Source organism: Pecten maximus, chromosome 3 (assembly GCF_902652985.1).
Source record: "Pecten maximus chromosome 3, xPecMax1.1, whole genome shotgun sequence".
In the NCBI taxonomy this organism is placed as follows: Eukaryota; Metazoa; Mollusca; class Bivalvia; order Pectinida; family Pectinidae; genus Pecten; species Pecten maximus.
This window is the reverse complement of record NC_047017.1, coordinates 20139509-20165667: the sequence shown is the minus strand read 5'-3', so window position 1 is coordinate 20165667 and position 26159 is coordinate 20139509. Positions and strand designations below refer to the sequence as shown.

General features: G+C 35.2%; 2 protein-coding genes across 2 annotated transcripts; both read right to left on the bottom strand.

The window, feature by feature from the left end:
- Positions 1-1163: 1163 nt before the first annotated feature.
- On the bottom strand, positions 1164-12845 carry LOC117322644 (ubiquitin carboxyl-terminal hydrolase 34-like). Its single transcript, XM_033877580.1, has 8 exons — positions 12661-12845; positions 10240-10327; positions 9457-9844; positions 9115-9165; positions 3650-3799; positions 3186-3253; positions 1569-1761; positions 1164-1202 (listed from the first exon to the last, which is right to left on the bottom strand). The coding sequence occupies exons 1-8, from the start codon at positions 12701-12703 to the stop codon at positions 1164-1166; spliced, it is 1020 nt and encodes a 339-aa protein (XP_033733471.1). The 5' UTR covers positions 12704-12845.
- A 4399-nt stretch (positions 12846-17244) lies between these two features.
- LOC117322643 (zinc finger BED domain-containing protein 1-like) lies at positions 17245-19278 on the bottom strand. The gene has a single exon (XM_033877579.1). It carries the CDS (start codon positions 19276-19278, stop codon positions 17245-17247), a length of 2034 nt encoding a protein of 677 aa, XP_033733470.1.
- Between the last annotated feature and the right edge of the window lie 6881 nt (positions 19279-26159).

The window sequence follows — 26159 nt, the reverse complement described above, 5'->3', positions numbered from 1 at the left end:
AAGGAAGCCCAGACAGTTAACCCACCTGACTAGAAGCCCAAACACAGTCAATGTGTTCACTGGTGATCTTCCCTTCCATTGCTAACAAGTTTAAGATCAACTGGCTCTGTTTGATAAGCTGAAATAAAAGAAGATATATATAAATCCTTCCTGATCACATTAGCATTTTTTCTTTTCATTTTATTTTGGGGAATGTTTGGACAGAAATCAGAGAGCTTGTTACAGGGAATTTACTTTGATCATCTGACCAAAACACTGAAAGAGGTACATGTAATTAGATTAAAAGATTAAAATCCAATTAAAACAAAAATTAAGTTCATTTCTTTTTTAAGTTTCAGTTCATACATTTTTCTCACTTTTATTACCAAATAGCAGAATGATAAATCAAAGTCTCAACAGCCAATGCTTAAGCCAAATCATATTAACATTTTATAATAAACAATATTTCTTATTCTTATTTTCACACAAACATAATTTAGTCTAACATTCCTACCTCTACATGAAGATTTGGTCCAAATATATGTTCTATAATCTTGTTATCTAACAACCATTGAGACAAATGATGGCCAACTCTGTCAAAGAAAAAGGTATTTCATTACTTAATTACACAGTTTAGTATAAATTTGTCAAGACAAAACAAAATAACATTTTTATACATGGAATCACAATGAAGCCTACTTTATGTTCTACATTATTTCAAACTTCACATATTTTGAATACTTGTAATTCGTAACAAAAACTAATTAGCATTACAGACACTTAAACATGCATTACATATTTGAGCTTGATTCAAGTTCGGTTCAATAATACAAAGCAAAAACAAAACATCTAAATCATCTAGATATATCAACAGCAAATTATTCTCAAAAATGTCCTTGTTGTGTATCCAGTTAATTAGTATATTTTGATAAGTACTTACAATTAAAAGACAGATATACTAATGTGTTAACGATGTAAAAGTACATTTAAATCACTTCATTGTACCTAGCATTATTACTTACCTGTCAGCATCCAGCAAGGTCTCGTTATTACAACTCTCATTGTACAAGTTTATCTGATTCTAAAATAAATAAAGATTGTTTGATGTTAAAATCGATTCATTTGACTATCATTGTACAAGTTTATCTGATTCTAAAATAAAGAAAGGTTGTTTAATGTTTGAATCAATTCATTTCACTCTCATTGTACAAGTTTATCTGATTCTAAAATAAAGAAATGTTGTTTGATGTTAAAATAATTAACTTTCTATAAGTATCATTCATGTACCAGGTATGAACGTATTCAATGTATCATTTAAATGTTACAAAAATGGACAACGATTTTGACTGAGACTTTTATAAACTTTTTTCTTGTGGTTTTCTTATGGTACATAATTCTGTACATTCATGTAGCAATGAAAGAACAGGTTTTTTGCCAGTCTAACAGTATATCAAAATTTGAAGTGTCCATGATATGAGCAATTTGAAAAAATGTTCTCATAGTTTTTATATATATATATATATATATTATGGCTTATGTAGGCAACACTGCACTAAACATTCTTGATAGTAAAGTGAAGAAAGACTCACATTGATCTGGGCTATCCCTGCCAACCTGATAGTAAGGGTTGAACAGGTGAAGTACTTGAAGGCTAGGTCGAGTCCTTCCTTGTCAAAGGTAAAGTGGGCCTCCAGGGGCTCTTTGACTGCTGCCCACATCAGGTCAGTCATGTTACGGTTGCCTGCCATCCGCAAATCCTTGTCAGATAGCTTACACATGTACCTATAATTGATATACATTTCACCATTTTACAGTAAAAGTAGAGTGAAAACAGACTCAAACTCATAGAAACATTGTTGAAAATCGTTTTCAGGATTCACCAGCAAAAATCCTACCAAAAACACTGATACAGTGGAACCTCTATAAACCGAACATGCATGGGACATGGATATTTTTTCGGGTTCACAGAGGGTTCGGTTTGGAGAAGTTGATCGAAAAATGACTGGTCGAATTCCGGATATAATTGGTCGGGACGATGTTTTGTTAGAATGTACCCGATTACAAACCGGCGTAGATAATACGAAGACAATTTGGTTTGTCTGAATAATATGAATATTATGAAAGTTAATCAATGTATATATTGCAGATTGTATAAGAAAGACAAATAGCTATAACTGTAGTTTTAAACAGTATTTTTACATGTACAACTGCACTTTACGATCAACCTACATTTTGTTACATCCGGTGAAGCTTCGTCATGTGGATGGGGCCGATACGGAATATTTTACACATCGAATAATATGAAAGTGTGTGAAGATTTTTTGTTTCAATATTAATTACAATTGATCAGTTGATACTAGTCGTATTTCCGACATTGGTATTGTCTAAAAAACATCACGGGCTTCATTTACGACCATACAGAAACAACCCCCTTTGGGCCTCATTTAAATTGGATGCGAAACTCGCCATCGGGCTTCTAGCTCTACTTGCATTGAGCAGATAAATAAACCGCCACGTTTCCATGAAGTGAGGCATTGTTTCATAATTGTCGTGTTGATTATACACTAGGCCTACTGTCATAATGCACCCTTGGGGTATATATTGGATACCTGTACAAATCACCTACATGTATACGTAGGTCCCGAGACAATTAGGATTCACACAATACCCGTCACAGGTGTTGTTTCATGGTTGACTGGCCTGACTTCCTGTCATAGTCGCTCAGGTAAGGCCGGTTTTCAGAAGTATTTTTTGGTATATTTTAACAGGAACCGGACACAAAATCGGTCCGGTGTTCGGAATTCAGAGGGATCGGTATTTGGAAGTTTTTTAATACTATGATAAAGAAGGACCAATTCCGTACAATGACAATTCGTTCGGTATTCAGAGGTGTTCGGTTTTTAGAAGGTTCGGTTTTCGGGAGTTGCGCTGTATTTATTTCCACGAGGCAATGTCATGTCAATCAAACAACAATTTGATATTATAAATTACACTGAGCTGACATCAGATTTCAGGATGTCGGCAAATACGACCATAAAACTTTTGAACTCATACTCTCAAGTTTTACTCGGCCTTCTATGGATTTATCAACTATGTGCAAATCTTTTTTTTTCCTGCACCTTGTGACACAGTCACTCACAGATTGTGTTCTTTTATATAAATTCCACGAGACATTGGAATATACGAACATAATTAATTATAATTACCTTATTACAGCTGTCCTCAGCGGTATTATATATTGCATTACAGTTGGAATATTCATCCATAAGCGTAACTGCAATGAAAAACAATAAATCATGTAAAAGAAAGTTAAATGTACTGAATTGCATTGCTTATTGCATATACTGTAATATATCAAAAGAAAAAGTATCCAAATGGTTTTCACTCTCTAGTCTATTATATATATATGCCTTTTTGTTTTTCTTCCATTTTCTCACCAAAAAACTGTAATATTTGAGAACATAATCTAATGTAAACCACAACTAAATCCTGTTAAGCTCAAATCAGCATTAACAGTGGTGAGTATTTTCCTTGATATTCAATTCTTTATCTGTATTTCCCTTGTACCACTTGAGCCGGATAAACTCGCACTATCAATGAGGGCAATAAGTAATTTTTCTAGAAATATTCAACCTTATACCACTGAAGCGTGACAATGTCATCAACTTACATTTGCGATAAGGGTGATAAGTATATGAGCAAATGTAAAAGGCAGTGTGTCGGGGGTTCCCTTTTCAAAACACTGACGCAGAGCACCGATGCCATTACTATCACAGAAATAGCACACATTCTGAAGCAGGAACAGCGGAACTTCAGGATCCTGCAATGACAAACACATAATCTTCCATAAAATTTCATGTAAACACAACTTCAAGTCTCAGCAGCAGTCCTCATGGACACCTCATTCAAAACTAATAATAGAGCAAAAATCACTGTATTTGATACAGCTGCTGAACAATGAATACACTGTCACTGGAATATATAGTCAAACCTGTCTGATGTTACTTTTCAAGGGAACAGACAAAAAAAAAAAAAGTCACATAAGACAGATGGTCTCTTAATAGAGTGTCATCATCCAAAGAAATGATGTTAAATTTCCTAGTAGTCATTCCAAGACATAAGCACTTTTTAAAAAGTTCATTATTTTTTTCATTGAATTGTCGTTTTGAGTTGAAAGTGACTTTAAGTTAAGCAATGATGGTAAGTCTATCAATAGCACATAAGATCTTACCAGAAATGCAATGTTAGATTGAGAACTAAATTATAAATAAATCCTTAAAGAGATATGGAAGTTATTAATCAAATAAATAAGTGCCATGATATGTACTGTTGCCTTCTAATGGTATGTCGGTTGTTAGGGAGCAATCAATCTTTATAGCTAGGGAAATTCGCAATATTTATAGCTAGGGAAATTCCAATTATTAAGGCAAGTCTCAATCATCTACATATTTGCATGGAAAGGAACACTTAATGCTGACACATCAAGTGTTTCTTCAAAAAAAAAAAAAAAAAAAAAAAAGGTCATTTCATAAAGGTTTAAAAACTCAATGGGCATGTAATATCAAGGTCGTTAGTCATGTTACACAGCGAGTCAAGTGAAAACAGTTATGGAAGGTCGTTGGGACTATGAATAGGTCAGGAAAGACAGGAAGTCACTGGATACAGTGGGGCGCTAAGGCAGGTTTTACTGTAATTGAAAATAAATGTAATTTTCCATGTAAAGTTCAATGAAACAGCTCATTTTGGTTGAAAAATAACTTCATACTACACATAGCCAAACAATGTGGAAGAAAAAATTATTTCTTTGAACAAAAAATTAATTAATTGCTGTGCTGATAGTTAAGATGCTACACATTGCCAACAGCCTATATACACTGCTTGTCAAAACAAAATAGCACCCAAAGTACAGAATTATATCTAATTTACACAAACAAATGAAAAAATAATAATAGCAGCCTAAAAATATTGCATATCAGACTGAAAGTTATACACCAAACATAGAGGTGGAGCACGGTAACATTTTTTGGGGAATCCAATCAATCATTCATTCACTTTAAATTAAGAGGCATTAACTTTTCAAGGACGGAAATTGCATGAAGTACACAAACTTTAATTTTGGTATTGTTTAGTAAGTCTATTTTTGTTTTCAATTTATCAGAACTAAGTCTTTTGTCGGAAATGTAGCATCTTTAATTAGAATTTATTCTAATAGTACGATAACTACTGTACATGCATGCACATGTATCTAGATTAGATACAAGAATACGAATATATATGTATTTCTATAGTGATGTGTATCTGTAAATGATGTTTATCAGTGAGAGAGTTATGAAATTAAAGCTACATGATTATATTGGGCAGACAGGAATAGTATCTTACAATAATGTTTAATTCACAACTTGCACTTTTATTTCGCTCATTGCTTTAATATTATAGACTGAAACACCACAAAACATATCTAGATATATTCCTGTCTATCAGACTTTTCTGGAAAACCCAAAACTAAATCTAATTATTAGTTAACAGGATTGTTATCTCGTATATTCAAATAAATTATATAAAAAAAAAAAAAACTAAATTAACAAAACATCAATTTAAGAACAAGCATGTTACATGAGTAAATAAACTTGCAACGGACAATTCAGGTGGACTAATTTGTTTATGGAAATATAATTTAAGCTATCTAGCATGTCTAATGATATCAGATATGTACATGATACAGGATGTGTGCGTCTGCATGCAGGTTTTAAAGTAAATCCACCCACAAGCCTTAAACCAGTACCAAATAAATACATTTTAAATATCTATAATGAAAATTAGAGTTTCAAATAATCTCTCTGTAGAACTTTTCTCATGAAGATATATACAATGTATATAAATGTAATATCATTTACCACATATCTAGCCCGATCTACAAGTAATACGGCCATGTCAACAATATCGTAAGGCCCATCTGTGATATCACCACTGTGATATCAAAAATAATTCCTGATGTCACAATAATTTATAACCATATGAAGTTGAACATCTATCGAGAAAAGAATTTTCTCAGGAGTTATGTGATAAACAGAGTTGTGGTTATAAATTAGTCCCATTATTCAATATTACATTGACACTTGCGAAACATCCTCTATATGTAATTTAAACAGATTATAAACTACAATGTTTTATCAATATGCACTTACAGCTCTCAGAAAAGATTTTTTGTTTGTTTCAGGTATCCAGAATATCCAATTGGGCTCTATGGCATGCACAACGATGTCACAAACAACATCTTTCTTATACAGTAAAACCTCTCTTTATTGCCACCTTCTGTTCTCCGTGATTTTGGCGATATAACGAGTTTTGCTGTCCAAAGTGTTTCTGTAACAACTAAAGACTTTGAAAACCAAAAGAATTAATTCATATCAAAATTTGACAATGGTTCATCATGAACTCGCGCGAATAATGTTTCTAGATCTGTGTCCGGGGTTTCCAGTATTGTTGACGTTGCGTCATCATGTACGATACCTCTGTGTATACGACATCTTACTGTTGTCTTTAGGGGTGAAACGGTTTACTGTAGTGTAACTGAGCCACAATATTTTTCTTTCAGTTCGGTACACACTATAGCAATTGCAATTTACGGTACATGCACCATGAGCAATACATTTTTATATGGGTGTCTATCTCACTATGCGCCAGCAGAAGGTATACGGACGATGTATAAAACCTGGTTATGGATTGGTCAAGCGATTTTTATGAGTCCCAATCGGAAGAGGCCTTACATTAAAGCGATGTTTTGACGGGGAAATGGCGCTAGTGCTAAGAGATTCCCCGGCTTCCTATCGATCTTCCGTATAGAAACATTTTGGTTTCCGATCAAAGGATGCGACGGCAGCTACTTGCCGATATTGTTTTACAAAAAATCCACATCAGCTATTCATCTACCGTATATGACCTAATAAGGGCGCAGGGCACGGGTAATTGATAGTGGGGGCGCCTTTATTAAGATTCGTTATTCTGAAATTTTATGAAACAGACTATACCTTATAGCAGAATACCCAAGGCTGTGGAAACAGTAAAATATTCAGTCATTAAAATATTTTAGATAAAGATATCTATTCATTATCATATATTAAGCTTAAACATCACTTGAGTATTCTTGTAAACTTGTAAACCATGCCAGCTGTCCTTAGGCCAGAGAACGTGTGTTCCACCATTTATGTTCAAATGGAACTCTTTTGTGTTCTATTTATAGACACAGGTGATTTCCCAGATCATATCAGATATGGTTTTCTTTGACCTAATAATTGATTTACAATGTCTTTTACTAGCTTTCTGTTCTGAACAACAGCTAGTTAACAACATGAATGAAGTCTTTTAGTTAATCTTCAAATAAAGATGGTAAGTTATTATTTGTATGTGTGTTTAGTTTTGGGTGCACTTTGCACTGACATTTGTAGGAATAGACAAAATGTGGTGAAAACTTGTGTTCCAGTGACTTAATTTGCTGAGGAAAATTGAACACATAAAGTAGCAAAACATTTCACATGAATTATTACTTTTGAACACCATTTTGACACCCAGTCAAAGATTTTTTCTTTGAAAAAAGGTAGGGGGCCCTTATTAGGTCATATACAGTATTTGTGTTTTGGTTTATATATCTTAAATTAAACCGAACCGAAAAAACCAACTATCAACATTATACTGCAATACATTCCGAACCGTTTTAAGTTTTATTCCTCATAACTTACGAAACTTACCTAAAGAAAGACCACAAAGCACTAGCCATGGTTCATTGATTTCATGAGTGTACACATGCTCATGGTGTGTACAGCTAATTATCTGTCAGTAGGCAGTCAGCGATGTATCAACACATAAACAGGTCCTTCTGAGCTCAATTTGGCAATATTAACGAGGTCAAAATGATGTTATTTTTACCATTTGTTCTCGAAATATGATGGTGGATGGCGGTATGTGAGTTTGGGGGTAAAACAAGTGCATTAACAAGGGAGGAAATCCGTTCTGAGTTAATTCATGGTGATAAGCAAGTTGGCTGTATAACGGGTGGCAAAATAACGGGGTTTTACTGTATTTCAAAATGATCTAGCAAGTACTTCCTGAGAAACAGAATTAACTAGCAACTAATAACAACTGTTTATGAACAAACTGACAGATGCCGAGATAGACCACAGACTTAAACAATTTGAAAACCCACTATCTCATGATGGTAAAATTTACCTACCTATAGCTAGCTACCCTAATTTTTCTGACAGGTTAATTACAAACATAATACTATGCATGCAGCATTTTTGTTTTGACCAAACAAACCTGAATCTAGAGTATCCAATTGGGGTCTATGGCACGTACAACTAAGGTCCACACAAAACATGCGACAAATGTTTCAAGGAACTGACAATGGCAGAAATCATTTACATTGTTTACAAATTGTTTACAAACAGACTGACAGAGAGACAATAGAACAAACTCAATTTGATAGCCCATTGATGATGGAAGACAGAAAATGTACCTATCTACCGTATTTAGTATATCATTTCCAGATTTAACTATTTTTTAGTGCTCCAGTTCAGGAAATTCAAAGAATTATTAGTTATGTAGAAATCCATAATACAGACAACATTGACTGATGAATTCCTCTATCTATTTGTTGAAGCTCATATCTGGATTGGTCACTTTGTGTAACAGTTAAAGTGCTGTTATTATTAATTGGCATAAAATAGTCATTACAAAATATATCAACAATAATTGCAATGACCTGTTTCTGTTGCCTGTAAGCATTTTTTTTTTAATTTTCATTTATTATAATTATTTTAATGCAGACAAAAAATAAATTAAAACTATGCTTTATATATATATTATATATGCATATAAAAAATAAAGCCAAATTATGAAAACAAAAATTACGACACTTTTCATTAGCAGTCCACATAAAAAAGCTTTCATAACAGCAAATTCAAATTTTGATGCAACTTAAAACAAATTCCCTAGATTTCACCAACGATTTAAATAATGAAACCAAATATTCTGAAATATAAATGATTGTATATATAGAGAGCTTGGGTACTACATATCATATTGAAGCATGCTACAAAAACAGTAATAACAGTATAACACATAATGTAATTTACTTACTGATATTTCACAGTAACTATTCAAAGCACTAATTTCTTGCTGTGAATGGTCCTGAAAAGTATAAGCAACAGAAACTAAAAGCATGCCCATTAATATTGACAAAAAGCCTATTTAAATTGTGTCTTTCTAAATTTAACCCTTTCAAAAAGATTTTTTTTTAAAATTTTAGACTAACCTCAGGTGAGTGCAATTATTCCAGCTTGTAAACCAACATTTGTAATTTTTCTGTACAAGTAATTTTTATTTAGTCAGGAAAAATGTTCCAATCTACTATGATGTCACCCACTTACTGTACTTGAAGACTGTAGATTAGACCAGTAGATTAGAACAAAACCGACTTACCTCACGTGATGGATGAACAACATGTTTGTAAGCTATGTAGGATGGGAAGTTCATCAGAAAGATTTTGGTTACAGAATGAAGCAATTTCTCTTTTTCATCCATGCTCCATTTCTCTGGGTCTTCTGATTCATCATCTTCATCAGTGTCCATACTTTTCTCTTCCTTATCTTGCTTTCCGTCCTTCTCCGAATCTTTTTCTTCTTTATCTTTAGAGTCTGAACTTTTCTCCTCAGTCTGAGCAGCTTCTTTGTCTTTCTGCCGCTGCTGTTCTTGCTGGAAATCTTCAGGCAATGTCTGAATCACTCGGATAGCTACACTCAATATCAACTGCACCATATTGTTGAGTTTTTCGAAGTTTTTCGAATTTTTGAAGCAACACATACATTGTCTGCAATAAAAAAAAGTACATTTCATTTCATAACTCTGAAATTCTGTCCTTGTATACGTAGCATCAGTTAAAATCGGCTAAATGGTCTATATTTTTTTTCTTGCTTTCCTCATGAAACCATTTCAAACTTTAATGTTCCATCTGAGAAAGTACAATTAACCTTGAAGAATTCAAAGAAAAAGAATAACAAAACAGCAACTGGAAGATAAATTCCATCTGATTTACAAATTTACAAGCTTGAGGCATTTTATATTAATTTTTTTGCTTAAAGCACTTTTTATCAGAATACCAAATATCTTACAAATATAGTATGTATACTATATCAAATAACATTATATAAAATGGTGAAAAATCCTTTCTAGTTTTTAATGCAATATTTAAATCTCTATACAAACCTCTGGGGCCAAACACAAACAAAATTTACGAATGACATAATGTCCTTCTTGCTCATCTGGAAGCCACCAACTTGACATCTTTCTTCGTCTGCAATTAATGAAAGGGAAAACCAATAACAGAAATATAATTGTATCCCTGCAGCTGTCCCTCTATAGCTATCATATCTTTTAACTATACATTCAATTTTTACAGGTTGGAAATTCCCATTTTTTTTTCGATTTTGCAAGACAAATTTGTATTTTACAACTTAGTGCACCTTATATACATGACAATCATCAAGACTTTGGATTTTTGTATATAGTCGATTACCACGCCTCCTTTGCTAAACTTCTATTTTTAGCTCTTGTTTTTTGCCAATTTTCAGATTTTACAGCATCCAAAATCCATGTTTTAGGAAGTGGCAAAGTAAAAAAAAACAAACAAAAAAACATTCAAACAAAAGTTCAGTGCGTGCCAAACTTTCAAATCCTTTATATACAGGTCATTCGCAATCTTTAAATTGCTATACCCAGTTATGACCGTGTTTTGTCCTTTAAAAGAATGAGCATTATTTATCAGGTTAACGTTACCAACAGTAGCGCTGTGATGATCAGTGCAGAAAGAACAAGTCATCATGGTACCGTAAAACCTCAACCACTCGCGCCACTCAGGAAGAAAACTGTCGTTTCCGTTTTACCTCATGCGGAATCAACAGAATTAATTTTACCCTTTAAAGCCTTGCACTGCAGGCCAAGTGGGACATATTTCAGGTGTGAGAACATTGCCCGAAAGTCATATATATGATAAACGACTTGTACAAATTCTGGACCAGACATTCAGTCCAGCGATACCAAATAACTGAATTGGACGACAGTTTTACTGGAAATGTCTGTCTGTCCGATGTATTTTGGCATGCAATTAAAGTTTTTTTATAATAAGCAAAAAAAGGTGCAACTTTAGTGTTTTATTTCAACCTGCTTATTGCACAAGTATAAAGGGCAATAAGACTAGGTTTCATCTATAGCAATCATCACAGGGGTCGACATTAACGCTTGTCCGATTGTCCGGTACCAGACGAAATTGATGTCGGACAAGTGAAATCATTAAAGTACTTGTCCGACGGGACAAGTAACAAATCTGTCATTGTGTTTTATTAGGTTATATTCTGAAGTCAAAACTGATTCAATACTCACTGTAAAATGAGTAAAAACTCCTTTAAATTGTGTTAACCATCGAACGGAAATGAGTTGATCATGCTTATTAAAGCTTCATTCGGAACTACATAGAAATGATGGTAGACTTCCGAGGGCTCTCGAAAACATGTAATCGGTATCACTAGTATGTTTGAAACGCATGCGAATGCTATACATGTGAGAGCATTGATATTACGACAGATACCGTCTGCTGGAATCGTAATAAAAATGAATCAGTTTTGATATAATTAAGGAGGCTACAGATGAAGCAGACTACCGTGCCCTAGAAAACGGTGACATGTTTTAATGTTTTTACAGTAGTAAGTTTGTTTATATTTTAGTCGGACAGTTCTTCATGAAAGTTAATTATTTTAAAGTACTTCATTCATCTTCTTTTAGGTAAAAAAGGATGGTTTAGTAAAACTTAAATAACTTGTAATAATACTTTCTTGCTGTTTTATTGTTGTTAGTAATTATTATGAGTCAAAATTATGGCTTGCAGTGCTTACCTCTACTTTATAATAAATCATCTCGCTGTTTACACATAACAGATGGAAAGTAGAAACACATTTAGGACAAGTGATTATTTCATTCGGACAAGTGAATTTTATTTCATTCGGACAAGTGAATTTATCTATCACTTGTCCGAAGGGACAAGTGCAGAAAAAAAGTTAATGTCGACCCCTGCATCAGTTTGAAGGGACTGAGGTACGAATCTTACTTGCCTATATTATGGATAGATAGGCTAGTCAGAACTCTTTGCTTTACTAGTATGGTCATACACATATCCATATATATACTATGTATATCATCTGAAATTCATAGGTTCATCCTCACATTTATATAAATTGTGAGAAATGTTAACTGTAAACAGGATGTTTTTCTTCGAACAGTGCATGTTCACGATTATGTTTTATTCATCCATTCTGTAGAGAAACAGTATTTTTTTCACCATCGCCATTACGACTCGACATGATTAATTATAACAATACCATAGTACAGTACTGTTGTAGGCCAAGTTGAAAACTCGTTAGCAAAGATACCAACAAAGCATTGTATGTCCTTTTGCAAAACATGTAAAAGTTTAGGTTATCTTGCTGTTGGTACAGGCATGATAAAACATTAAAATAAGTTTTGCACGACGTGCTTAATAACGAGATGTTTATTATCACAAGTGATGCTCGTGAAAGTAAAAAGGACCGCGGACCGGATTCGTCTAAAATCTTTAAGGTCTTAGAGCATACTCACAGCTTTCCAGCATAAAGAGCAATTCTGAACATATATCACACATCTTGGTAACGGTTTGGCACGTTTGCACTGTTGATAAAATAACTGTCACGACATTTCTAGTAAACTAATGTCGTCTGGGTTTGCAAATTCATTTTCCACTCTTTGCTTTGCTAAAACATCCCGCCATATTGTTTTCCATTCATACCTTCGGTAACTTCCGACAATTTCCGGAATTATAATGACTATGAAAAATTAATTTCATTTTCCCTTGCATAATATTCTTCATCTTTTATAACAAACAACTTAATTGTGTGTCATGTTTCAAAAAGTATATATATTTTCTATTTCATACCAGTGTTGATTTACGAAGGAAACAATATTTTCAGTGAAGGGAGATAACTCGTATACACAATTTCGTATCTGTAACAACACGTTCTGGTCCCACATTCTTCGCGTGGATATACTGGGATTCTGGTAGAGTTACTTCCCTAACGCTACGAAAATGGCGGTGACAGAGAAAATATAACATAATATGGGGCAAGTTAATTATTTATAACTAAGAATTTCTTTTTGTTTTTGCATATATTTGAATAAAATCAATTGTTTTAAATAAAAATATTTAAGTTATAAGACTAGCATAAATTAACTGATATAACTGTTATTTAGATTTATCATAAATTAAGAATGCCGTGTTAATGAAATGACTTCACACATATGTAAATGACAACGCCACAGTGGTACCACTACATCCAATTTTACTTCAATAAAAACATAGAAAAACATGTCAATAAAATAAAAAGTAAGCACGTGATTTGTATGATAAATAGTATAACTTATATAACACAAACAACCTTTGCCAGGAGAGTAATAGATCATTGAAATTCTCTTCGGTATAAGTTTTGTTTTGTTTAACGTCCTATCAACAGCTACTACTGATGAAAATCCGTGGACATTAATACAGAAGCTTTCAGACACGTGCACATTTTCATCAAATCCAGCAAAAGCTTTCAAATAAAATGTATAAGTTGTATATTATGATTTGTATGCCATGTTAAATGCTATCATGTAAATATTCATATTTGAATTGCATTAGAGGAAAAGGCGTTAATTAGTTTTTAAAAAAAAAACTTCTGGCTAATCCTCTCCCTGTCTTTGGGGCAATAAATATGTTTAAATCAAGCTACTGCCCTTAAGAAGATCGGGCATCAACCTAAAACTGTCATAACAGTCATTGGCGTACTACTCGTTTTAAGTTTATTAAAGTTTTGTACAATTCTACGCATATTATCATTAGTACTAATTGTCAAGATGAGCGCCTCAATTGGCGAATAGCTAACATCGGTGTCAAGACATCGGTAACATAGGTAAAGTTAGGCACGTACTTTTTGACTCCTAGCAGCACCATGCATGGCATTCATTATGGAACGAGGAAGCAACCGTATGGTAGTTTTGTGTTCACTATTCTTCATACTATCGTAATTATTACTTAATTCATATCTCAAGTTACGATTCCTTTTTGTGTCTTTCTGACCCAAATGACGAAACCGGGACAGAAGTCGTGGAAGGACAAAACATGATACCGAAGATTCTGCAGGGATCCATCTGGGGGAGGAGTTTCGTTTTAATATATTCAATTTGTACCCATCCGAGCTGCACGTGAAATCTGGATAAAAAGACGGAATAGAATCACTCTTATCAACACTTAAATTGGTTTATTACTTTAAACTTCACAGTACAAGCCATGTGTGCCATTGATTATTTATATTACTAAGAAAATATATCAGAATACTAGAAAAAAGGGTCGATGTTTTCTCTCAGAGAGAAACAAATTAACCAGACCATAGAATATCATATTGCATTTTATTGCTGTACGTAGTGCCGTGACTTTACAAAACGGTCGACTCCGGTAATAAAAACAAAACTGGAATATGTTTTCATAAAGATAAGAACATTGCATACGCTTATAACTTTAAACAAGCACCGAGAGGAATCCTGCATGCTTCTATACTTTTTAAATCCTGTTCATATTGTTTTTAGTTCAACTGTCCGAAAGGGAAGTGAGCTAGCTGATGCCGCGTAGTCTGGCACCAATTTGTTCACACAACCTATCCCCGTAACCAAGAGATACAGCTATGGCGTTGGACAGATAATTTATTTTGATAAAATGGCAGTTGCATTTATGTTTAAATGGATGACCATGGTTCAACTTAAGGTCACTGTTTCAAATATGGTAAAGTATACACAAACGACTTCTTCCGAGGCCCAGTGTTATATCTGTCTAGTAGCATGCTTGGATAAGGATCTATCGTGTTTGTTCAGAGATGTGGCCTTGGCCAAAATTAAAGGTCATGGGAAATATCTGCTTTTGAATGAATTACACTCGCCTACTTTAAAGACCGCATTCGTGTCAAATGTGTGAAATGTAGAAGGGACACTCTTCCTCTCACGAACAGCCATGGTGACAACATACCTGGTAAGAACCAGTATGTCAACATATCATTGAGGAATACTTGGGTTTTTGGGATGAATAAATTGTGTCATCGTCTCCCTTTCATCACAGAAATTCAATGACTAACAATTAACAGTTACAATTTTATTTATTCCGTATGCATTAGCATATAGGACTAACAACAGTGTATTTGATATTTTTGCATTTGATCCTTTTTATTTTTTCTTCTTCAATCAAATATCGTTAAAAAAGAACTAATTCTGTAGTAAAAATGTATCTTTTTACAACAAAAGATAACGATAAACTTTATTTCGGTAAAGTCTGAACAGCAACTGCCAGTAATGACATATACAACGTTAAACAACTCGTCAAACGTTTGTGAACACAAGAAGAGTGGTATAACACACAGGGACCTGACACGATTTTCCATGTAAATGTACAACAGTGCATGTACATTAACAGTAGGCTAGGAATTCGTGTCAAGTCCCTGTGGTACGGTATGACTACATGTAAATAATGACAAAGACCGAATGATGAATTAAATCGAAAATACGACAGCTTGCAATTATACATATATACAGCGTATACCTATACGCTTACTTATACGTATTAAAATAAATTGCAATATAATTCATACAAGATAAATGACAGCAAATGCAAAATAAATTTCAGCAATTTCAGCATACTTAGTTATTCAGATAAATTACATGTGCAACAGACGTAAGACAAATTACAGCTGATATAAGATAAATTACGACATAAGAAGATAAGTCACAGTATCACTATGTATGATAAATCCCAATCAACTGCAAGAAAAATTACAGTATACGAAATATAAATTACAATAAATCATGTAATATAAATTACAGTATACGCAAGATAACTTACAATAGATAATGTAATATAAATTACAGTATGCGAAAGATAAATTACAATAAATCATGTAATATAAATTACAGTATACGTAAGATAACTTACAATAGATAATGTAATATAAATTACAGTATACGAAAGATAAATTACAATAAATCATGTAATATAAATTACAGTATACGAAATATAAATTACAATAAATTATGTAAGTTAATTACAGTATACGAAATATAAATTACAATAAATTATGCAAGTTAATTACAGTATACGAAACATAAATTACAATAAATTATGTAAGATAAATTGCAGTATACGTAAGATAAATTACAGTATACGTTAAATAAATTACAGAACATGGAAGATATACGTCAGATAAATGACAATAAATCGTGTAAGATCAATTAAAGTATACGTAAGATAAATTACACTATTTGTAAAATAAATTACAATAAATCATGTAAGTTAAATTACAGTATACGTAAGATAAAGTATGGTACACGTAAGATAAATTATCGTATACGTAAGTTAAATTACAGTATACGTAAGATAACTTACCATAAATCATGTAAGATAAATTACAGTACACGAAAGATAAATTTCAATAAATCACGAAAGATAAATTTCAATAAATCACGAAAGATAAATTTCAATAAATGAATACAATGAACCAGGAATATAACGGTAGAAAGTAAGCTGAAACAGTACGTTTACCTACCTACAGTACAATTAAAACACATAGCAGAACAGGTACATTTACTTACAGTATATGAAATATTTGATAAATATTTACATTAGAAATCATAAAAATGACATAAAATCCGCTGGACTTTGTACAAAAATAATAACAATACAGACTGTACCATATGTTATCATCTGACTTAATTATACTCGTGACGTAAGACCTATTTCCATTCCTTATTTCAGTCTAACTATTAATTGTAGTGTATTTTATATCTTTAAACCTATGTGACAGATGCGTACGATTCTGATATCCAAAACAAGAATCTCGTGAATTTCTCTACTCTGTTCAAAATTCACGAATTGAATTATTTCTTTCCGTCCTGTAGCCCGAGTTTCATCTGACTCCAATAACCAGACTTCAGACATTTAGACGCCGATATTGTAGGACCCTGGCTATCCGTCAAAATGCGAAACGTCTGGTGTTGAGACCAGAGGAACAGTTATTTCTACAATTTCTATAAAAAAATAACGTTATTTACACCTAAGGAAAACATATACAAATGGAAGTCCTGTAAATATTGTCACATCGGAAACTAAGACTAGAATTTAAAGAAGTTTTTGTTGAGGAACACCATCTTATCGACACAGTCCCGTGGTAGCATTGCGCGCTGATTAAACCATGCTCTTTGTTGAAGGTCCGAACTGACAGTTCTGTCATACTGTTCGTTAGTGGCCCCTATACACAGGTATTTCTTTACCAGTCTGGACAATATTGGGTACATTGCCTCTCGATTCTTCCACCACTGTAATGGTGGAGTCGTCGTCTGTTCTGTAGACACGTATCGGTCAATCTCTGCTAGTACCGTTTCCTCGAGTGACGTTTTATTCTTTTTGGGTTCGGGTTTTATACACACAACATCCGCAAGCCAATCGTCATCGTCGCCAATGTCCTGTTCGATTCGTGGACGTTTTGCAGGCGAAGCTTCTTTGAACATTTGCGCAGCGTTAGAGCTATTTGAGACAGAAGCACAAGTACTTTCTAACCCCGGTTCACGTTTAATGTCACATCCTATCAAATCAACATGATGTTCACCCTTGCTTTTTCGGTACAGTACGGTTGCCTCATCAGCAAGCTCAGCTCTGCCTTGTTTGCGCTCGGTTGCATCAACGAAATTCAAATCTTTGTATCTAGGATCAAGAATAGAGCTGACTAATAAGCATTCTCTGACATTAGAGTCCTGATACAAGTTCGCTAGAATATCTAGTATCCTTCGCTTTAGTTGTGTACTATAGTCTTGGTCTTCATCCTTAACAGCTAAAGTCAACTGGAGTTTGCGCAGTACCGGAAGTATCATGGAAGCGGTCGACGGTCCCTGGTCCGACAGGAGTTTGGCAGCCATTCTAAGCGGTCTTAAAACATTTTTGATCGATTTCGCTTTTTCAATCGATTCCGAATCCGGGACATGTGCCTTGATGTCTGCGCTGAAAATGTCACTCTGTTCGATAGACTGAATCGCTTCGTTTTTCTTGCATATTTTAAGCAACATGTCAAATGTGGTTGTCCATTTCCCGGTTATGTCGAGTTCAATATCTTCTGCTTCCGGTTGCGTCTTTCTGAATTTTGCCTTGTCGTGACCGTTTCGATTCAACGCCTTAATAAAGTTTCGACAATTCGCAATGGCACTTGACACTCCTGTTGATGACAGCACATCATTAGCTGCCATATTTATGGCATTGCCAAGACAGGAAATGTTCCTAATACCAAGAATATCGGTTGCAGATTTTACCCTTGAGTCACTGTTAGTCACCATAATCGGTGCCGCCGGAACTCTCCATTGCTGCAGTAAAGTTTGTAGAGTTGTGGACATTCGGTTAGAGTCCTCGTCCATTTCCAGTGTGCAAAGCGTAAAGGAATGTGTTTCCCAGTTACAGTCTATAACGTGTACTACAAGCGTTACGTACTCTGTATCGGTAATGTTTGATCTCCACACGTCGGACGATATCGTTACATTTTCTGTATTTGCCAGTAGTCCTTGAATGTTTTGCTTTATTTCGTTGTAACGCTGTGGAATAACTGATTCGGCGAAGTATTGACTCGGGGGCATATTATACCCCTGGTCGGCTACTCTCATCATGTTCCGGAAGGCGGTGTTATCCACCATGCTGGGCGGAAGTAGATTCGATATCAGGTACTCTGTCAATGAATTGTTTAGTGCCTGGGCATGATTGCTGTTCATCAACATGGTCTGTACCGTCGGGAAGTTCCCCGGGGGAGACCCACACGTGATCGTCGCGGTCACTGTCTCGGAGTTTGGGGGACTACGGGATGACCCGATACTTCCGCCACGATTAAAGCTGGATTCGTCGATAGACATGACGACGTCGTCATATTTGATGGTCCTGCAGTACTGTTTCGGTCGATGTTTGGCGAGATGGGTATGGAGGTTTGTTGTGTTGCCACAGTATTTCACGAGAGCGCAGCAGATCTTACACACAGCACTGGTTTTGTCTAAACACCCAGTATCGGGTGATTTATAAAATCCAAAGTCCTTCCATACAGCACTTTTCGATTTCCCAGGAAAATCGTATATCTGTGTATACTCTTGCATATACTCGTAGCGTTCCGCCTCCATCGTTGTGTTGGTTTCCACATATATATGTCACTGTAAGTAACGTAACGCCGAGTGCTGGCTCCTGTCGATTTATCGCGATCACATACAAAATGTCTGCCCAGCCAATGCGGCCTGCTGTATCGATTGCTATATTTAGCCCCACATATGTTCACAAAGCTGATTAAAAAGTGGAGCAGTTACACACATGTTACTATGGTTAACACGGTCTAGCGAGCAGAATTGGCGATAGTACACAATGTCGTTTTATCAGACCGGCCTCAACTGGACAGTGATAACGATAGTGTCTAACTAACGTGATAGCGCTCACGCTCGCGGCAAGTGAATCGCCTGACTGGAGCTAGCAGACGATCGATCAAACTCTATCTGACGTTTCCGATAAATCGTATCTATCAATCGGTGGTATGTGTGGTAATGCTGTCCGTCTGTACTTGAATGTGTTGTGCACAAAACCGGGCGTGCTCAATCTATAGAAAAGTGGCGATGTCGGTAAACAATAACAATCGACATTACACAGGCTGTGCTACATATTAATCGCTGTCGGCTACATAGTTCCGCACTGTGTAGGAGTGTAATTGGCCCCAGGAAATGTTTGTTTTTTTTTACATATCGTTATTCTTCCCTTTGACCTCCGATGACCTTTGACCTTTACATTTTCACAGGTAAAACAAATCGACAATCGTGTAGACCAATATAAAATACCGGTGCACATGTACCGGAGTGATATAGATTAATTTATGTTATATTAAATTCTTGGTTCTAAATATATCTTTGCACGCTGTACGTCTACAGGAAAAACGTAGACAGAATGATTCGTTAGCAGTGAAAGTATAGTGTATGCAGTTTTAGGGACGATAAACTGTATTCTGAAGACCCATTAATCCGAATGCCCGACAATCCGAAGACCCGATAGTCCGAAAGTCAAATAAATATTGCTTCCGCTATTGATGTTAATCGATTTTAGTGTCCCACTGTTTGTAGACACGACTGACTAAGGACCCGATAGTCCGAATAATCCGATAGTCCGAATGTTACCTGAAAACTACATTTCTGCAAATAAAGAGGATGCATTACTTTGATATGTTGAGAATGGATTGGATTAATTGTAATCGAAAAATGTATTTCTAGCAATGTATTTTTGTGTCTTCGAACAGTTCGATCTTCAGACATTCTGGCTTCCGACAATTTAGCCTTCAGATAATCTGTCTTCCGCCTTTTTGATAACTGGGTCTTCTGAATATTGGGGGATGAATTACGATTCAGAAAATCACACACGAATACCATTACATGCTATTGAACGCAAATGGGCTTGACACGTCCCTATGACCCAGAATGATAATAAAAAATAATAAACATAAGCCCTGAATTACTGTTGTGCTTTCAATGGCATATACATATATAGATATTCGTGTTTTTCTGAATAGTGATTCAACTTTGATAGATACCTTAGGTACATCACAGAAACATTACCTAGGATTTCAGCGTATGACAACATTGACACGGTTCAATTTTATTCATAAACGAACTTTTTTATTTCCGAAAATGATATTTTAATTGTTTTTATAACTATATAATATTATATTGTATAGTCATGCAGTGGACCCTGAATCTCTGTTGATGGAGAGCGCAGTCAACTCTCAATCAACCGTTTTAAGGTACCTTTTGATGTGCCGCCATAAAAGTAACCCCCCCCCCCCCCCCCCCCCCCCCCCCAACAGCTTCGTGTACCCTAGCTCCCTAATAATGTTTTCATAATCTTTTGTGTCTTACTTTTCAAGTCATCCACTTTTATTTTTACTACAACCGAAGTAATTTTACAATATGTCTAATTTCACGGGTTTTAAGAATCAAGAAACTATATTGATCGGATTGACTGATATTGTCTCTGTTTAGTCAGGTAACCACAGGTACTCTCCTCCTCTGTCGCTGCAACGGATTGGGTGTATAGAGGATTCCTCACATCAATATCTGAAACATAGAACACGAGTTGTCGTTCTTCTTGTACGTCCTAGTATGCGGGGGTCCATCGGTATTAACACGTTCTACCACTGGATGGTAACCCATAACTCTTAAAGGGTAAACCAACATCATTGGTTAATAACCCATTACTGTTAGATCGTAACCCATTATTGTTAGACGGTAACCCATTATTGTAAGATGGTAACCCATTATTATTTGATGCTTACACATTATTGTTAAACAATAACCCATTATTGTTATATGCTAACCTATTAATGTTAGATGGTAACCTATTATTGTAACAGAGTAACCCAATATTGTTAGACAGTAACCCAATATTGTTTGACAGTAACCCGTTATTGTTGCAAAGTAACCAATTATTGTTAAACAGTACCCAATTATTGTTTCAGAGTTACCCATTATTGTTAAATGATGACCGATTATTGATAGATTGCAACCTATTATCGTTGGACGATAGTCCATTATTGGTAGATGGTAACCTATTATCATTTGATGATAACCCATTGTGATTGGAAGATAACCCATTATTGGTAGATGATAACCCATTGTGATTTGATGATATCCCATTGTGATTTGTTGTTTACCGATAACCTGCATTTTTTTATGTTAACGAAACATTAAGACAATCCTTTGAAGCTGGTCGATGGCAAAATTATCATCATCTTATGCAACTTTTGATTACCTATTCGATAATGTCATTTAGACAATGGGTCTCTTTTCTGTCCATTAGCTGGATTGAAAATCAGGAACGTTCTGTGGTCAATTATCCCAGAGATATCTATACACACGACCAATTCATGGTAGTCACTTCAAAACAAAGGGGCTAAATTCGGATGTATATATGTTTTCAATAGCCTTGTTTTAAATCAGAATGCTCGGCCAGTCCTTATATAGTTTTATATGAATGTCAAGCGTCAGAGGCTGGAGAATGTCTCGTGTAGACAACTGTCATTGGCTACAGGGCCTTTTAGCATACGAAGTGGAAATAACTATCCCATGCGGAAGACATCTCTGCATTAGTACGTAATAAAAAGCGACATTGCTGGGACGACTCCATTACTATGGATGGTAACTACATTTAATGGTTGTCGCTTTACGAGTCAACAGAAAGAAATAATTATACAAATAAGAAGTAAGTGAAGGACATATAGGACAATCTTTATATTAAATCTCACGTGCCTATCCATCACGCGCTTTTTGTCTGCTTAGAAATTAATGATTTGCTGTTTGATTATCGCTTATGTACTTTACTATATTGACATCCTGTCCGGTCAAAGTGCTATTTAGAAGCCTCCATGTGATACAGACTGACCAGCTAAGCATCAGTGTGACACAGACTGACCAGCTCTAGTCTCTTTATCATGTTTATGGTCCATTAGCACATAGATTAGTCGTATCGGTGTGGAACTCCGGTCGCTGGTCCCGACATCTCATCCGGTTGTGTCTGTTGATGCCAGACCGGACGTAAAATCAAAATTCCATGAAATCATCAGACCGGAATCATAGAAAAGGCTTGATACATTAATTGAACCGGAAGTAGAGGCAAAGTTCCGTGCATCCTTCAGACAGGAAGTAGATATATCAAAGGTCAATGTATTTATCAGACCGGAAGTTAAGTAAAAGTAGAATATATTTATTTAACAGGAATAAGAGTGAAAGTTGAATATACAATCCTCAGGCAGGAAGTAGAGTAAAAGTTAAATAAGCATATTCATCGAACAGAAAGTAAAGTCAAAGTTCAATGTTTCCTTCAAACTGGAAGTAGAATCAACGTTCAATATGTTCATCAGACCGACTTTCAGGGTAACGGTACTGAAATATACAAATATACATGTACAATTGCATTGGAATGTACATTTTAAAAAGATCGAGATGGATTATCAAAATAACAGGTCGTTTCGACGGCTTTACACTGTACCAATCGCCCGTTTTTAATCATTTCAACATATATTTTAAAGCCACATGCTCACAAACAACCTAAAATTCTAGTTGCACAGGTGTATTTGCTCTCTTAACATTAAAATGACCACTGGCCTGGACACTTGACCGGGGGAGTCCTTGAGACATCAGCGTATCAAAATAACTCGCCGCATTTATATTTATCGCGAGATTTGTCACGGAGCCGAGAACGAGGCTATTGATTACAACGTGCGCTGCATATAAACTGTAAACAGGGCCGTTGTTTACATATCGAGCATACGTGAACTTTGCCTAATAATGCTTTCATTTAAACATATTAACAGAATATTCGCAAAATAAACATAGTTAACATTTAAATACTTAATTTTAAAATGTAGCAATAAGCATACAACAAAACATCGATAACATTTTAGATCGGTGAAGTTGACAATGTTCTAAAGCTAACCAGCAATCCAATAGACGTCAGGCAAAATCGGAATTCGAGTCTATTCCCTTTTCTTTTCTCGCTAAGTTCCAACGAATCATTTCCTTTCCTAAGGAAATACTCGGGTTTTGCCGATTCCACTCACGTTTGCGTCTATTTTTGGCAGAATCTGTCTGCGTTTTCCTAGGTCTACTCTTTTGGCGTTCCGCCATTTTGCATTGTGGGACTAATTTTCGGAGAAACTTGGTCCGGCAGCCACAGTTATTATTTTTGGGAATTCCCCGTATACTTTCATAAATTCACATTTTCTTTCAGTTTCTGATTCACGATAGTCTATTCAAGTCCGAAAACTGTAAAAAGATAAAAATGTAAACATTGATATATGTTTCTTCGTATGTGGCTTTAATACAGGCATTTGTTTTATTTGAAGAATTTTATTTACCGACAATAGTTTATTGTTTTCTGTTTAAACCTTTACCTATAATGTTTTGACTCATGCTTTTTATGTTGTTTTAGAATTATTTAGAAATCTTTTTTTCCAAGGCTCATTGTGTATTAGGAATATCGCTGTATTGTACGAAGCATTATTAGAACCATTTGTTTTTGATCGATAGGGACGCTGACTGTGTGACCTCAAAGATGTGTGTAAAACGGTACACAGCATATTAATCAGAAAGACAGATTTGTTTTGTATACATATTTCCCATTTTCCCCTTGTAATGTACATCCCCTGCTTGTAATTGACGGTGTTTTTGCTGACGTTAAAATATTGCCGAAGTCACGAGACAAAGGACGGATTTGACCTCCAGAGAGGGCGGATGGAGACAAGTCCATTGTCGTAAACCGGGTGCAGTTGGATGGAGGGACAGTGAACGATGGCCATGTGTGGGGGCGATGTAACTCGAGCATGCAATTGGCTGGGTGCACTCGTCTCAAGTGCACCGGGCGCCGGCGTGTGTGTGACGAACGTTTGCGGAACCACCAATCAAGTATACCCAATGATTATATATCAACGTAACTGACCGGAAACTTTGGTATGTAATGGACGAAGGCAACCTCCCGGAGGGAGCTCATTTGAAGGACAGGGGAACTGCACTGTATCTCAATAGTGTATTTGAGGTCAGGGTTGTGTTTTAGTCCTTAAATTCTATACTTCTACGATAATTCTTTAATTAATATAAATTAATTAGCAAACTACAGCAGACTTGTGTGATTCTTTTAATTAATGACTAAGTCCAATCCGCTCTCTATGTCTTATTTACTGAATTCTCTCAAGTTCAACTTGACCATGTAAAGAAATTTCGTTGGTCAACTGGGAAATCATCGCAGTGCTCATCGTGAAACTATTTTGATTAGTCAGAAATATCTGGGCTTGAGCAATTTGTTAGGCTACAGGCAATCAAATAGGAAATAGCCAAGAGGAGTGCACAAACCCCTTCTGTGTTAGGGCTTTGTTAGTAGGGGAGCGAAACATTCACTGTGTAAAGAATTCACTAAGATGATCGATTGATCGTACATTTTTGATTGAATTAATTAAAAAGCGAAGTTCCGAAAGCCAGCCGGAAGTCCGTAAATCACATTTTATACTGTTAAAGGGAGCGACTGGGGCGAATGAACCGGCATTAGGCATCATTATATTCCTTTTCTCATTTTTAACCCATATTCTTGTATTGATGATCTACAGTTGTTCTTATTTCTTCCGCTTTCTTTTGATGTATTGATCATTTCTTGATATTTTTTTCATTTTGATGTATGTGTAATATGCGTTTTTCGTCGATAATGACGATAATATGACAATGCTTTTTTACGTATTGAAAGAGCGAAACTAAAAAATCTCAAAAAAACATTGAATGGTTAAACCAACACAAGATGTATACAATGTAGACGGAATCAAAGGAAATGTGACATTCAGATAGATAGGATCTGTCAAAGAAGCCAAACATTTATCTAAAATAATACACTTTCTTGTTCTATGGTTAATGTTTACTATGTCTTAAGTACTATTTACTGACATTTATCTGAACCTGTCAGAAAAAAGGCCGGCCGATCTGATAAACAACTGAAGACCACACCAGAAGATACTCAAGAGACTGGAAACATAGCGTGATGATTCTGATGAACTATTGAGGTTTTGATGGAGGCCAGAGATGAAAAGAGAAGGGAGCAGTCATTGTCATGAATACGTTTTACTTCCGGAGCGGTGCATTCTGGACACCAAGCATATCGCATCTCGCCATTACTAACATGTTAACGCTTATCATTTCCTCAACGTGAACATCAGGTGGAATTTGCGCGAACACTTGAGAACATACTAGGTGTTACGTGTTTCATTATGCACAGGTGTTGAATTAATTTACACCACAGGTGTTTCTTGTAATTAAGTGTTACACATATATGAAATACGAAACACCTTGAGGAATCGTAAACACGATTTCTGTCTGTCTGGAAACATTCATAATGAAACAAAAATATGAGTTATTTTTCCATTATTGTTCACTTCTTTTTTCTTCCTTTTTGTTTTTGTTTGTTTGTTTTTTGTTTTTGTTTTTATTTTTGTCCT

Excerpts from the sequence above, each read along its gene's own strand:
- LOC117322644 (XM_033877580.1), bottom strand. The coding sequence starts at position 12,703 with ATGTGTGATATATGTTCAGAATTGCTCTTTATGCTGGAAAGCT. Across the intron at positions 9,845-10,239 it reads GTTTGTGTTTGGCCCCAGAG|ACAATGTATGTGTTGCTTCA; the intron begins GTTTGTATAGAG and ends TTTTTATTGCAG. Across the intron at positions 1,203-1,568 it reads CAGGGATAGCCCAGATCAAT|AATCAGATAAACTTGTACAA; the intron begins GTGAGTCTTTCT and ends TCTTTATTTTAG.
- LOC117322643 (XM_033877579.1), bottom strand. The coding sequence starts at position 19,278 with ATGGAGGCGGAACGCTACGAGTATATGCAAGAGTATACACAGATATAC.